General features: G+C 50.6%; 1 protein-coding gene across 5 annotated transcripts in view; it reads left to right on the top strand.

The window, feature by feature from the left end:
* Positions 1-15,410, top strand: part of CEND1 (cell cycle exit and neuronal differentiation 1) — a 17,602-nt gene extending 2,192 nt beyond the window's left edge. For 2 of the 5 annotated variants that reach the window (XM_027804149.2, XM_027804150.2), the window contains exon 2: positions 10,606-15,410. In XM_027804149.2, the coding sequence (XP_027659950.1) occupies positions 10,781-11,182 (402 nt within the window). In that variant the 5' untranslated portion in view covers positions 10,606-10,780 and the 3' untranslated portion in view covers positions 11,183-15,410. Of the gene's footprint in view, positions 1-4,374; positions 4,463-4,822; positions 4,854-10,605 lie in introns of those variants that run through there. The other 3 variants (XM_027804154.2, XM_055721893.1, XM_055721892.1) reach the window with 3 other exon arrangements.

Below are 15,410 nucleotides of genomic sequence, written 5' to 3'. Positions count from 1 at the left end.
TGATGCTGTGAGAGCCTGGTGCAGTCCTGCATTGGTCAAATGGGATGGGTTTAGGATACCCAGAAACTGAAGAGAGTTGTTAAATTTGCTGCTGCTTACTGCACTGGTTGGGGCTGTTTTACTGTATCAGAGATACCCTGATCTTCTTTGCTTGTGGATACTAAATTTGAGAGATACAGGACCCACTGACTGTTAGGAAGAGGCCGCAGCAGCTTTGTTGCAGAAGGCTGGTTTCCTTTCTGTCTGGCTACCGGCTCCTGGCTGCCTGGGGTGCAGCACCCCAAATGGGGAGCATCTGTCCTCTTGCCGAAGGCAGTTTCCCAAGTGCTGGCAGGCTCAGTACAAAGAGCAGGGCTCTGTGGTGGAAAGGGAGTTGTTCACCCTTCTCCAAGAGGCAGAAAGGAAGCATGAAACATTTGCTGACCCTGCCACAACGTTATTCCTAAGATGACATCATGGTGCTGAGCAGAATTGAGTTGTGCTGCACGGCCCCAGCCGGGGTGTTAGGGTGGATGTTGTGGGGAATTGCTGATTTATTTATTCCCTGGGGAGACCTGAGCATTTTGGGGGTGGCAGTAACCTCCCTCCTGGAGCAAGCAGCTCTCTGGCAGGATGGCTGAGCAGAGCCAAAGGCGGTGCAGACCTCCAGGTGGTGGAGAGGGTGTCACTGGTGCCGAGCTATGAAGTTCTGGTTGGAAGTGTGATAATTACCTTTGCAATAGCAGGGCTGCAACAGGAGGCTGCTGGGCCAGCTTCTGCTGGGGCTGTGGGGCCCTGGTGGCCTCCCTTCTGATCTTACAGGAGGTGCCAGCCCATCCTCAGGAAGGGATTTGCCACCTATCGGTGCAGTAGCTTATCCCCAGTGCCACAGAGTTGCTGGCATTGAATTGTTGGCTCTGGGAGAGCTAGAAAAGCACTATAAAGAAGCAAAATGAGAGTGTTTGTGAAATATTGAGTGTGGCAAAAGCCAAGATGTGGGGAGGTGCCCAGGGTAGGATGCAGGGGTGGCACAGCAGCCTGGGATGCGGGATACACCCAGAGGTTCTGTGGTTCATGCTGCTGGCTGCGCATCTTCCACTGCATCGCCTGAATCGCTCCCCGTTGAAACTACCTCAGTGCTTTGACCCAGTGTCCTGTCAAACAGCTGCCATAGGGGAAAAAAAAACAGTCATCCAGAGAAGATCCTTTCCCTTGTTCCCCTAAATTTCTGTCTTCGGGTAAGTGATGCTCCATCCTGTCAGGGAGAGGCTTAAGATCTAACATCTCATGGGTTTTTTGAAGGGTAAAAGCTACCATCTTGTTCCACCACAAAAAAATGGAGCTATAAAGTGGGAAAACACTGTTTGATTTTGTGTCTGAGGGGGGGCTCAAAGCCAGGAGTAAAGTTGGGACAGCACAGCAAAGTGAGGGGCTCTGAAATTGTTCTAGTTATGATAGTCCCCCTTCGGGGGCCTGTGCAGCATGTTACGACCCTGAGAAGCCAGGTTTTGAAGCAGAAGGACATTGTCAACCTAATCTCCCTGAAGTATTTTCAGATTATCTCTAGTTCTAGAAATGGTTTTGCTGTGAACTGCAGCTGAGAGTGCAGCTGGTCCCGCTGCATCACCAGTGCTGGTGGCACTTGAGCAGGTGACCGGTCAGGTGGCTGAGCCTTGCCAGGTGTGAATTCTCCTATGAACAGTGGGTCAGGACCATGCCAGCTGTAACTCGGTGCCCACACATAGGGGCATCAGTCAGAGCACGTGATTGTGTCTCTCACTCTCCAGTGGTGCCAGTCTTGTATTTCCCAAGGCTGTTCTGGTAATGCTTTCCTGATTTCTGCTGTGTGTTGGGGCAGCCCTGAGCTGAGGCGTGAGAAGGGGCTTTGTGCCGGTCGTGTGTCTGTGCCAGCGTGGTGCTGGGGTGGTGAGTTGCCCCTTTGGGACCGTCCATGGCAAGCACTGGTGGAGGAGGGAAGGAGTGGGCTCGGTTGGGGTTTTTTGGCAGCAGCCTGTATAGTGTTAACGGAGTTGTGGGCAGGAAGCTGAAGTGAACTCCAAGTGCTTTTCAAGCTGTGTGGCTGCAGAGAAATGGCTGGTTCTGGGTCTGTGAGGTGCCCTGGAAGGAGCTTTTGTGGGTGGTGCAGCAGGAAATGTGCAAAGGGAGCTCACCGTGGGGCTGCTGAAGGGCAGGGTGAGGCTGCAGCAAGTTGTCCTTCCCTTGATGCTGCAGGTTTAAGGGCAGAGTCAGTCAGTTTTACCATTTCTCATGGTTCTTATTGCTTTATTTTCACATAGGGCAAGAGAAGATAACAGAACAGAGATGTCAATGTGTTTTTCTATGTACATGGCTGTGTACAGGCAGAGTGCCTGAACAGTGTAAGTTAGAGCTGTGTTTTGGGCTTAAAAACCCAAAAGGACAAAAGCAAAACCTCTAGCAGGGATATGGGATGTGTGTCCCTGCATTGTCACCTCCACCTCACAAAATAAAATGTCTGTGGTGCCCATCCCAGTGAGATCTTTGGGGTCAGGACAAGCATGGCTCACAGGCATGACGCTTAGCTCGGACCTTATCTGCAGAGGTCATGGTGTAGAAAAGGACTGTTTAGCCTTTTTCTGAGCTTGTGCTGGTGGGGAATGAATTGAGACTGGCTGTGGGGCTCCAAAATGCTGTGTCACCTGCATGGGGAGTGTGGTTGGGCTGTGGCAGGGCAGCCTTTGGAGAAGACACTGGCACCTGTGTTGGAAGCTGGCATTTTGCCTCCTCTCTGTGCAGCTGGTGGCCCACTGGTGTACCCAGGCTCTGCACCCCCCAGCCATTCCCTTTGCAGATGTGAAGCAAAGCCAGTTTTGCTGGGCAGCAGGACCCTGTCCTGTTCCCACACCTCACCATGGTGCCAGGTATAGCCTGACCTTTGAATGCTGATGCATCACCCAGGCTGGGAGAGACATTTGCTGTGTCTCGGTGGCACAGGGAGCAAGGAGTAGGGTCTTGCAAGGCTGGCCATGCTCTGGGGCTGTGTGAGTGATGGTTGCAGTTCTGGTCATTGCCAGGACCAGCAGGACAGGTGAGGAGAACGCTGGGTCTGGGTGCAGCCGCAGGACTGACGCAGCCGTAGAGGCTTTGCTGGCAAATCTCCCGCTGTGGCAGCGATCTGAAGCTGCTGCTGCTGCCTGTGAAAATACTTTCAGCATCTGACGCTCTCCACATCAAGACTCAAAGGGTTGTTTTGAGAGGGAAATGTTTAATCCAGGGCTGGGGGGAGGGATGTGGGGGGTAGCAAACAACAGATTGGGAAAAGGATTCATAAATATCTCATCAGAGTGAAGTGGGTCAGCAGCGTTTACTGTAACTTGGTGCTGCTGTCTCCAAGGCTTGGCTTGGGGGAGGGATGGCACATGCAGCCATCTCCCTGCGCCGCCTGGTCCTGGTGCACTCTGGCTGTTTAAAAGTGTCTATGATGAGTGACTCACGCTATTGCTGTGCTTGCATGGTGTTTTGTCACATTTGCTGTGCATTGCGTCAGGAGTGGGGAGCCAAAATAGACCGTAAGGGAGCTAAAATCCTCCTTGGGGAGCTGCCCACGGCAGCTGAACAAACACAAGCTCCTTATGTAAAGCTTTTTTAATATTTATGGTAATACTGAGAGGCACTGCATTACCTCATCTGTCTTCACAGCACTTCTTGAAGATGGGGAGGAAGGCTTAGTCACACTACTCTGCTGCCACTTACCCTAGGTCCTTGCCTGGCATCTCATTGCCTTTAGTGTGTTTATTCCCCTGGCAGCTCAGAACGGGGGAGAAGTGCCGTTTGTCCCCGTTGGAAACGGGGAGTTGAAGCACTGGGGAAAAAAGCGCTGCCCAGCTGCAGGAGGAGGCTGGAATGGGGCAGGGCACTGAACACAAATCCTTCCAGCCCTGACCCATCACTCCCCATGCAGCAGAGGAAATGGGCACAGACCCCTGAGGACACTTTTTCCAAGGACAGTGTCTGGTCCTCCAAGCTGCATTACCTGGGGGTTAGACAAGAAGGTCAAGGGCTCAAGCTTTGACCCCCTTGGAGCCATCAGTACTTTGGGGAGGGGGGGGGGGGGGGGAAGTTGGGCCTTGCCTATCTTTGATCTCTCTTCACTGATGCTACCCACAAGCCCTCTGCGGGCTTGCTGATGCAGCATGAGAAGCCTGACCAGCCATGATGGCCGTTACCTGTGGGATGGGCAGAGCACCGGGGAAGAATCTCCCCTTGCTGGGCCAGAGAAACCTTTGGCTGTGCAGGCTGGTATTTCTTTATGGAGAGCAAAGGTCTGTTTGTTGTGTGCACAAGTTAATGAGCAAGATGGAAAGCGAGGCCTCCTCGTTTCCTGCAAAGCACGGCTGCTGCGCAAGCTCAGCCTCCCACAGATGAGCCACTGCTCATCCCTCCCCTCCACCGCGCTAGCAGTCTGCATCTGCTGTGGGCTGGGGATGAGTGCCCCGGGGAACAGGTGAGTGGGGTGCTAGGATGTGTCAGGCAAGGCATTTCCAGAAGCGATGGGGGCCTGGTCAGTCTAAACTGTTGGGTCTGAGTCTGGCCAGGCACTTGGAGTTCAGCCTGGAGCAGAGGCAGTACTCCAGGAGTAACTGGGAAAATGGAAGAGGGCATCTCTGGAGAAACAATTGGTGAAATGGGGTTTTTGTGGCCAAAGGAAGGGAAGGCAGGGACGAAAGCTACTGAACAGCTCCAATGAAGATACTAAAAGAAGTAGGGCTACATAAATGAAAAGACATGACTAACTGATGATTCTCCTTGGGTTTCCAGAAGCAGTGGGATGCCTCGGTGACTAATACAAACCCTGTGATGGGCAGAGGTGCTACATTTCAGCCAGTGAGTTTAAGGTGAAGCTCATGGGGGGGAGGGGGGGCCGAAAGTAGGGCTAGCCTGGTGTGAGTCAGCAAGTTGATTCTATTTTCTACTGTAAAATAAGTCAGAAGTGTGATTCCAGCTCTGCCTTCAGCTAGCAGCTGTGGAGGGACAAATCCTGGTGGCTTTGGTTGTTTTTGGTTTTTGTGTGTTTTTTTTTTTTTAAATAGGCTTTGATGGTTTCTTGCGTGGTATTCAATTGAGCTAACCAGGACTTGCACCCCTCCTGTAGTCTGCTCCTTTCAGCCTATGCCCACAGGCCCTCCTTGTCTGAACAATCTTCCAAGCCACTATGGTGCACGGAGACATTTGCTGATCTCTGGGAGAAGGAAGGTGAACAGTCTTCAGCTTCAGGCTCTTAGGAGGGACACCCCAAACCCTGAGCCTGTGGCTCCCTGAAATAATCCCTTCTCCAGCATGATGTGCCTGACGGCACCCTGTTTTTTTCATTTTGCCATAACAAGTGGCAATGAACCAGCACTGCCCTGTGGCCAGTAACCCCAGACCTCTTTGGAGAGGCCTTAGAATGTCAGAACAGGCTGCCTTTTACTTGGCACTTTCCTCAGCACATCACGAACTCCTCAGCCACGTGCTCCAGCTGACTTTCCTCTGACCATTTCAGTCAAGATCTCTTTGGTGATGGTAATGCTCCCTATGACCATGCTGTCTTCCATCCGAGGGTCTCACATTGGTGAGTTCAGCCCCCTGTATCACACTGATTTCCACTGAAGGTGAGAGTGCATGACACGCAAAGGTCACAGAGGAAGCCTGCGGCAGCACTTGATCCCCCCAGTAACACCCCCGGTTTCTAACAGTCCCAGTCATTTCAGCTCATCGCTGCCTTGCCTTTTGCAGTCAGAACACGGCTGCTTTTTTCCCTTTTCAGGAAGTGACGTATTTTCAGGTGCCTCTTTGAAGTGGCCAAATTCTAATTTTAATTATTTACATGTGCAGTTTGCCACAGGAACAAAATCCGTGCTCTCGGTCCAAAATTACCTGCTCTCCACCTACCAGCTGGTGCCGGCGCCTGAGCCTGTGATGGTGATTCGGTCCTGTGAGCCAGCTTTGGCAGGTGCAAATTGCACTCGCCAAGGGAAGCTGCCTGTGAAGAGGGCCGTTTTCTGTCCCTCGGAAAGCCAGCTTGGTCTTAAATGACCGAATGCAGACATGCCAGCTGAGACTTACAGAGCCTGCTGAAGGCACCTGAAATTAATTGGTATTCAGCATATATTCTGCCTCCATGACACTGAAAACCTTTCGCTGTGTGGGTGTAGGAGCAGTTGACTGAAGAATATGAGGACTGCGTTGGGTGGTGTGTTCTCAGGTTCAAAGTCTTCCTGTAGCTTCAGGAAGGAGGGGCCTGATCCCGAGAGGCAAAAGCCACCTCTTCCAGCACTGCTGAGTGCTTTCGGCTCTTGCTGACTTCCAGCTGTGTCATTTCAAAGGGAATTCAGAGTGGGTTTGGTTGCTTGCCTTGTCTCCTTGCGGACAACCTCTGTCCCCAACCCATGAGCGTTAAGCAGACTGCTGCCATGCCTGGCTCAAGTGATGCAGAGTTACGGGATGGTCCTTGCCATGGTTCAGCTGCTTCAGGCTAAGGCGTTTGGGGCTGACAGCAGAGATAAGGCAGGAAGGAGCAGTGATGCTTGCCTGGTAATAGGGACCCATTTAATGCTTTGCTCAAATACCAACACAGGCCATGATACTTAAGAGAATGGGGCTTTGGTATTTAGAACTCTCCTTTTTGCCCCAAAAAGGCAAATCTTCATGCCTTTTTTCCAGACAGGTAGGAATGACAAAGGAGTGAAGGGGAGATTAGGGGGTAAGGAAGAAGATTTGAGGATATAGGTCTTTTCTGCCATCTTTGGCTCTTTCTGCACAGCATTGTTACAGGTTGGGCATGGTCAGTAGCTATATCTAAGACTGATGTTTTCAACTGGAGGACACCTGGAGTGTGTGGATGGACCTTTCTTGGAAGTATAAATTCAGATACATAACCCTGCTGTGTTGGTTGAATTCTTTCTTGCTGGTGGTGTCACAGTTGAGGACCCGATGGAGACTGTCTCCTTTTCACGGAGAAGGGAGAAACCCTGATGTGTGTGCCCTGTGCTCAGCACTGCTGTGACCCCAGGCACATCGGTGCTGGGCAGCTTCCCACCGCACCCCAGACGCCAACCCTCTAGCAGCTGCTCAAGTCTCACAGAGGTGCTGGCTGTCCCTTCCAGCTTGAAACAGCGAGGGGAAGGTTATGGGGCTGGGGGTGGTCTGTGCAGAGGGAAGAGGACCTGCTAATGGTGATATGGTAAAGCAAGCACTGAGTCATCTGCTCAGTTCGGTGCAGGATGGATGCAGGTTTCATCTCTGCACACAGGAGACAGATGAATAGATGTATTTGCTGGGGGTGGGGTGGAGGGGTGGTGAGGCAGAAAAGGTGCCCTTTGGGGAGCTGGGGAAAGCTGCTCCTCACGTCGGCCCTGTTGCTTTGGCTGAGGCCAGCTTGTTGCACTGGGTGAGTCTGACTGCACTGACCTTGAGAGCTACAACAACCAGAAGCATCCCAGGAGAGCTGTGATGTTTGTGTGCTGCTGCTTGCAGCAGCAGGAATTTGGAAGTCTTGTCTTTTCCTTTTTTCCTTTTTCTCCATGATCACTGGTTTCTTGATCTCTGCTCCCTCTTCCCAGCCTGGGAAAGAGCTGGTTAGTGGCTGGCAAGTGAAAACCTCCCTGAAAAGGCAGAGGTTGTTAAACAAAGAAACAGCTGGGGGGAGCAGGGAAGGGAGGGAATTAAATCTCTTTCCCACAAAACCTTATTCCCAAGTGCTGCTGTCTGTGTAGGAGGCAGGGGGGGAGGAATGGGTAGACAGGCAGAGACAGCAATTGAAGAGGAGAGAGAAGGGAGGAATAAATAGATGTGAGGAGCTATAAAGAAGAAAGCAAAGGTAGAGAAACATGCCATTAGAGAAAAAACTTTGTGATGGAATGAGGGAAGAGGAGGAGACAAAGGGCTGGGGAAAATACCCTCATACCTGTATGTGCAGGCTGTTTTTGAAAATGAGGAAAGCACTTTTATTTTCAGCCTGTGGGACATAAAGGTGCTTAAAGATGAGCACATGGTCATGCCCTTTAAAGCACAGGACTGAAAGGGAAGGAGAGTGAAAGGAAAGAAGGGATGATACCCAAGGTAGGGAGTCTGCCTGGGAGGTAGCTAATAACATGCAGGAGAGGGTTAGGTGCTATGATGGAAGAGGATGTGCTGCCCAGAGCACCCTGGGTCTGGAGGAGAGGAGGTTGGCACGAATGGCTGCAGGCCAGCATGATGCTGACCTGGGCAGTGGCTCTGGTGGCCATGCTGCAGCCATTGGGGGCAGAAAAGGTGCTGAGCTTCTCTGGTGTGGTGTTTGACCGCAGCAGCTCAAGCAAGCCAAAGGGTCTGGAGAGATGCTGGGCAGTTCTGTGGCTAGTTCCAGTGATGGCAAACCACTGACCGAAAGTCCTTTCATGTGTATGCTGAAGAAATGCTGGTCTTTATTTTGGGCTTAGTTTGGTTTCTAAATCTTTTAAAACCTTTTCTAACCTTCACGAGAGGCTTGCACTGCTTTTAGTGGAAACTCATTTAGAAATCAAAAGATTCTTTCATGAGCTGTTTGCAGCAGTGCAGGGCACAGCTGCGGGACAAAGCTCCATGGTGCAGCATAAGCTCTGAGCAAAACCAGCTTTCCTGCTTCCAGGAATCTGGAAACCAGATATGATCAAGGAGGAGTGCAGATAAACTGTGAGGTGCTTGGGCTGTGCAGAGCCCTCATTTCTCAAAGAGGCCAGTTTGCCCTTTTGGTGATTTACCCCGCCACTTCTGTGGGCTGCACATAGCTTTCCTAGGGAAAGCAGCAGAAGTGTAACACTTGGTTCATGTAGTATAACCACACAAATACTAGAGAGTGTGTGAGTAGCCCAGCTAATTGATATCAAAGCAACTAAGCAGGTAATTTAATATTTATGGCGTGATGAATCTGACTCTCCCTGCTTTAACCTCCAAGCCTTCTCCAGTCTTGGGCTCCACGTACTATTTCTTTGTGTCACCATTGTACCAGATGTCAAATGAGGAACTGCCCACCTTTCAGACAGCCTTTTCAGTATATGGCATACTGGTGTCGTGGTCACCATGCCTGGTGCAGCATGAGAGCTAAGGACAGACACTACTTCAGTGCTGCGGTTCCCTCTGCCAACTCCCGTTGACTGTCCTTGAAGACGATGGTGGCCATCAAACAAGAGCATACAAGGGAGGGCAGGAAAGGGTTGGGGGGAGCTTCTAACTCATACCAAGCCATAAGATGTTGCCCAGCTTTGCTCTGATCCCAAACCTGGCATTTTCTATGAGTAGGTTTCCTCCAGGCCAGTGTTTTTGCCTAGATGAAGATTATACCACCACATTTGTTAGCTTGTTTCCCAGAATGGTCAGCAGCATAGACCATTGCTGCAACCCTGGGACCTTCTTCCTGCCTGTCATTAAAGGAGCGATCTGCACTCTGAGCTGCTTTGAAAGAAGCATCTATCTGTAGAGGTTTTTGAGGAGCCTCTTTATTTCTAAATCCAGACAGCTAATATGCTCGTATTTCACTTAGCGGGCAGAAAGCTCTTGGCAGGCTGCTGGCAGCCCTGAAGGTCAGCAGGGGGGTAATGAAGCAGGCAACTCGGCTCTGACTGTTGCCTCCTGTTTACTCATAATTTCCCAAGCTCAAAGTTGACGTGGTGCTGCTTGATGGCAAGCTGCCCGGCAGGGGTATAGCCATGGGAGCTCCTTCTGGCTCACCCTGCTTAGATTGCCTAGGGAGGCTTGCTGGGGTGATGGTTTCGGTGTGCTTTTTAACCCTTTGAAGACCACTTTGTTTGCTGGATTCTCTGGGTGGAGCCACTGCTTTTCTCAGTTCCCTGGGGAAAATGGCTCCAGCCCATCGCCTGCAGTACACCTAGCATCCTGCTCAGCTCTGTAGGCAAGCCCAGCTAACCACTGCAAGGAGGAGATGGCAGTGAGATCCCTCCATCACTGTGAGATCCAGCTTTACAGTAAATTCATGCGGTTGCGCTGCAGTCAATAACACTGGTTTGCACCAGCTGAGGATCTGGCGCTTGCCTTATTTTGCTGTAGCTGCACCAGAAACACTGACAGCAATAATCCTTATAGCTCTGATACCTGTGATAACTGAGGAACTAATCCTGGGGTTTTTTTGTGCAGTACCCATCTGGATGCAGACTATCACACGAGATCACGTATTAACCACTGCCTAAGCTTAACTTGGGATAATGCTGCAAAAGGAAGGGTAGAGGGTGAGAGAGCAGGGAGGAGCTCTTGATCTGCTTTCTCATAGAACAAAATGTTCTCTCCTTACCCAGGAGGAAGGGAGCTGTGGTGAGCAACTGATAAGTAAGATTTATTTGTTTGGACATGAGTATCTCCCATCACTGACAAATGACATTGCATACATGGCCAGGATGGATTTGATTGCACACGGAGCCTAGTTGTGGCAGCCGTAGACAATAGTCAGTCCAACTTGTTTGATGTTCTTGCAGGTGCAGGCACTGTAGGAGATGCTTTGAATGCAGCTCACAGTTACTAAAGAAAAAGACAACATTTTTTTTTCCCAGTTTTGTCTTCTGTGTTGCCTCCAGGTAGAGCGGCATTGGCTTGCTCTGTCCTTTTGCTCACCTCTCATTGCTCTGCTTCCTCTTCCAGGTGCTGTATCATGTCCAGATAGGACACTGCCAGTGTGACAATCATCCCAGGACATCTGTTCTGAGGGGTTGAGCTCAGGTGGCTCCTCTGCTTTCTCCAGCAGCCAGGCACCAGAGAAGAGCTGGGATAGCCCCGTGCACGTGGCATCCGGTCACTACCCACAGCACTCAGAGGGATGGATTCCAAAGGCAATGTCCGAAGTGGAAACAAACCCGACGCCAAGGCCCCCAGCTCTGGAAAGCCAGAAAAGCCCAACCCTGGGCCTGCCACGAATGCAGACAAGAAGGAGATCCCCAAAGAGCAGCCTGCTCCTGCCACTGCCACCTCTGCCACCAAGAAAGCGGGTGGTGATGCCGCCGTTGTGAACAACCACAGCAGCCTGAAACCCAGCCCTGCCACCACGGAGACACAAGAGGCTACCAGCCAGTCCCCTGACTCTGACCACAAGGGAAGCAGCTCTGAGGAGTCACCAGGCAGCATCTTCGACAACATGAAGCCCTTGATCATCATCGGAGGAGTGGCGGTGGCTGCACTCGCTGTGATTGTGGGAGTGGCGTTCCTAGCCCGGAAAAAATGAAGACCGAGACAGGGTGGGGATGAGAAACCCAACCCAGCTGTACAGCTCCTTTTGAGACAAATGCATGCAGAAAAATTCTATACATATCTCTCTATATATATATCTAGAGTGAGCTAGATAGGTCAACAAACACCAACTGCAACTCCAAGAGTCTTGTTCAAGACAACTGTGCCAGTTTGACCCGGTGTGGGTAACTCCATGCACTCAGTGTGTTCTTTCATGTAATATATCTTGGCTTATACCACTGTGTATAGATTACAGCTTCTCCTGATCAGTGTAAATGACGGTGTCCCCTCCCCTCCCCTGCTGTCCTCCCTGGGAGACACCCGCACCTCTCTTGCAGTCCCCTGTTTTCAAGTCTGAAGTGTTCTACGTCCCATCCAGAGTCCCTGCTTTGTGTTTTGGTTCGTTTGGTTTGTTTTTAAGTTGGGTTGTGGTAAAGAAGGGGAGGCAGAGCCTAGTGCTAAGGCCCAGTTTGCCTGTCACTGTGTTGGGCTGGTGTTCCATGCCGGGGAAGCAATGGGCAATTGCAGGCAGAAGGCAGCTGCCTGATCAAACAGCAAAGCGTGATCCCTAATAGGTGTCTTGTGTACCTGCTGCTCATCAACCCACCTTTTAAAAACCCAACTCGAAAGTGCCCCAGAGAAAACAGGCTGGCTGCAGCTGGAGGCGGAGGCTGCAGCATGGTGGAGCTGAGCAGCAACTTGGGACATGGCATCAAGTCATTTCTTGGGCTGAGCTGCCAGGGGAGCGAGCAGCAGGGCTGTGCTCTGACCGACAGCACAGGCAGCAGTGCACGGAGATACCTCGCGAAGTCCTGTGCTGACCTTGGGCAGGCAGCAGCTGCCACCTGCTTGGTTTCTTGCACGTTGGCAGGCAACCTGCGGGCTCTCGTGGCTTGCCGAGGTCATATGGGCAGCATGTGGGGATAGAGAGACTTTGTTTTGGATCTAGTATTTCCTAAAGTTAGGCTGGGCTTTGCAGGATGCTATGGCCTCAGCCCAAACTCCCTTGAGGTCAGCTGGACTCTCACTGTTCATTTCTCTGGGCTTTGGATCAGGCCTTTCACGTGATTATTTTTTTTTTTCCCCACTGAAGACTATGCTCTCTTGGTACATGAGAAGGTAGAAAAATGGGAGACATGAGCTGGTTTTAGGGACAGAGAGCACATGGACCCCATGAGAATAACACTGACCTGCTTTATACCAGGGAAACCCTGTTCAAGGGCACTGGAAGCCCACCTGTCGTGGAGGAACTGCTTACCTCCTTCCTGTGGCAGTAGCAGGGATTTGTGATTCCTCCACGATTGGGAAATGGAAACAAATTCCCAGCCCTCTGGAGCAGCCTGGTTTCATGGGTGAGTACCTTGGCTCTAAAGCCAGACCTTGCAAGGGGGAGAAGGAAGGCAGGTGATGAGAGAGGCTGTTTAGTGCATCAGCTGATGCCCTTCTGGTGGGCAGAACTTATTCTGAAAGCTTCCATTAGATGACTCTTGACTGCTGTGCTACTGCAAAAAAAAGTCTTACAAGAAACACCTTACATCTCATTTTTAAATTAGGTCAGAGATTAGATGAGGTCAGAACCACAGAGCCTTGAGCTCGGTGGCAGTTGCAGCCTGTGGGCAGGGTTTTATAGTGATAAGCAAGAGGTGGTGACAGTTCAGTTAGAGAGCCTAAGCCATACACCTTTAAGTGAGCCTGGATATATACATTCAGTGGGTACAGGGCTAGAGAAAGGTGTAAGTTCCTCAGGGTCTGCCTCTGCAGTGTCTGCTTCTGGCAGGATTACTGGATAAGATGGTAGATGTGTACAACCCTATCTGGCAATTCTCTTGGCTCATGTCTGTCTGTCTTACCTCAGAATTTGGCCTGCTGAATGCACATGGCTTCCCCAAACAACAGTTTTTTTTGATGCGGCCTGGCCATGCCTATGGTGGACTTTGTCATCCTCTTTTCCCCTTTTTGTCATTTGCTCATGGAGTATTCCCAAAGGTGCCCAGCCTCTGGGAGTGTCAGATGCTGTCTTCTGAACAACAGCATGCTGCAAAAAGCTGGAGTCTAATGCCTACCTCTACCAGTAAAGAGCCAGGGCTGGGCATGTTGGTTTTTTTGGAATGAGTGCTACAGCCCCAGGTGAAATCCTGCAGCTTAAAGCACTCTGCATGTATTGTGGATGTGACTCCTTGCAGCAGTGTGTCACAGCCTGGAGAATTTACCCGATTTGAAGCAGAAGGGTCTGTGGCGGGGTATTGCTATAATGCCACTTTCTCTAGAGAACTGATTTCCCCTCACCCAGTTTTGCAGATGGTCAAAGGTTATTTTTAGGGGCGAGAGTGGAGGGCAAACAATAGTGAAGGAATAGGAAAGGTATTTGGAAAGCAGAGATGTGAGAGAACATAGCTCAGCAGCAGTGCTAGCACAGCTCCCTGGCAGTGACTGTGGCAGGGCTTTGCAAGAGGACACAGTGAGGCTGCTGCATCCACACATGGGGTCTGGGAGTGCTGCAGAGCCCCTGGACCCTGGCAGTGCCCGAGGCATGTCCTTTTGCCAGACTGGGGAGGGACCCCATTGCATACCAGCTCCCCCTGCTCCTGCTTGCACCCTGAACTGTGCATTCTGGTTACCCACAAGAGAAATGTGAGTGCACAAGTCAGAAGCAAACCGCAGTATGGTCCTGCCAGGAACCTGATCTCCGTGACTGAGGGGCCTGTGCCCACTGGGTACCGAGTAATGCATCCAAATTACAGGGCATGGATGTGGGGATGGCTATTCCTGGGCTCCTCTTCCCTCAGATCTCTGAAGCACAAAGCTCTTGGCTGTAGGGAAATTTTGCTTAGGTCACTCATGAGGAAGGGAAACCAGTCGCTCCTGCTCTGATTCATGTTTTGCCAAAGCAAGTTGGTGACTTTCAGACAGTAACTTCCATTTTCAAGTGGGAGCTCTGTCAACAAGAGACACCTCTACCTGTCCTGTCTGCTCTCTCCCTCTCCGACCTGGGCACAGATTATTTGTTTTAGCAGTGGGTGACGACATTGCAGAGAGGGCATCTATCTATTCTGTCCTGGCCAGCATAGATAGATACAAGGGGAGGAAAGAGGAACACTTGCTTCATTTGAGTCTCCTATTTTGCATTCTAAAGTGTTTTTATTTCCCTGACTTAACCTTTGACAACTTCTAGAAGCGGGAAAAAACAGTTCTCAGCCAACATGAGCCTTAACTATTTCTGTCCACCTCCAACCCCCCCTGCCCTTAGAGCACTCAGATGCAAGGCCAATTTCATCCAGAAATACACCACAGAGCTGGTGATGGGACCGCAGCTCACCAGCTGGGTATGTAACCGCACGTGAACCCTCCCCAGGCAGTGAACATCGTGTGTCCCATTCCTAAAGGGTTTTCCACTTACTGTCATCACCTAGCGTTGCTGTCTGCTGTCCAGATTCACTACCTGGAACCCACCTCTTTGGCAGTTCGGTTTGGAAAACACCTGTGTTTGTGTGTATGTGTATATACACCGCCCTGCCTTGAAGAATATTCTGCATATGTATGTATACATACATGTATGTTTATATGACTGCAGCTGGGGGTGGGGAGAACCAACCCAACCTGGGGATGACCCTTCATTTGTTCCCCTGCATTCACACAAAGTGTCCGTGATGTCTTTTTTGTGCCATTTGCATCATGCCATGCAGCACCTGAACTCCTTTTTTTGTCCTGGTTTCTTCTTAGTGCAAAGAATGTATGGCTAGTGAACTGCTGAATGTACGATGTGCCCATTTGTGCTAGAAGCTCAAAATTACTGTTCCCTTCCCTGGATAGTAGTGTGGGCTACTCGCTTTAAAATAAGGCACTTCTAGACTATACTGAACTAACTATACTGGACTGTGTTGTAGTGCTTTTCGAAGTGTGGGTCTAGTGTTGATTTGAGTCGGGTAGATCAAGCGTAGATGTCATACAAGCTCCTAAGCCGGGGCAACGCACTCCAGTCCTGACTTGCAAATGACATCCTCTTAGCAAACACTTCCTGTTCTGCCTTAATGTGCCAGGCTGTGCAGTGGTTTCATTTTGAGGAAGAAAAAAAAAAAAAAATAATCCAGCGAGAACTAGGCTGAGAAGAGCAAATTCACCTCTCTCAGAATTGAAGTGAGATTGAAACCAAATTTGTCAAAGCAGACGGCTTAAATGACTGAACTCGCTGTGCTAAATAAATAGTTGTCTTTTCTCGTACTGAG

Source organism: Falco cherrug, chromosome 10 (genome assembly GCF_023634085.1).
Source record: "Falco cherrug isolate bFalChe1 chromosome 10, bFalChe1.pri, whole genome shotgun sequence".
In the NCBI taxonomy this organism is placed as follows: Eukaryota; Metazoa; Chordata; class Aves; order Falconiformes; family Falconidae; genus Falco; species Falco cherrug.
The sequence above is the reverse complement of the archived record's forward strand: the minus strand, read 5'-3'. Positions and strand labels throughout refer to the sequence as shown.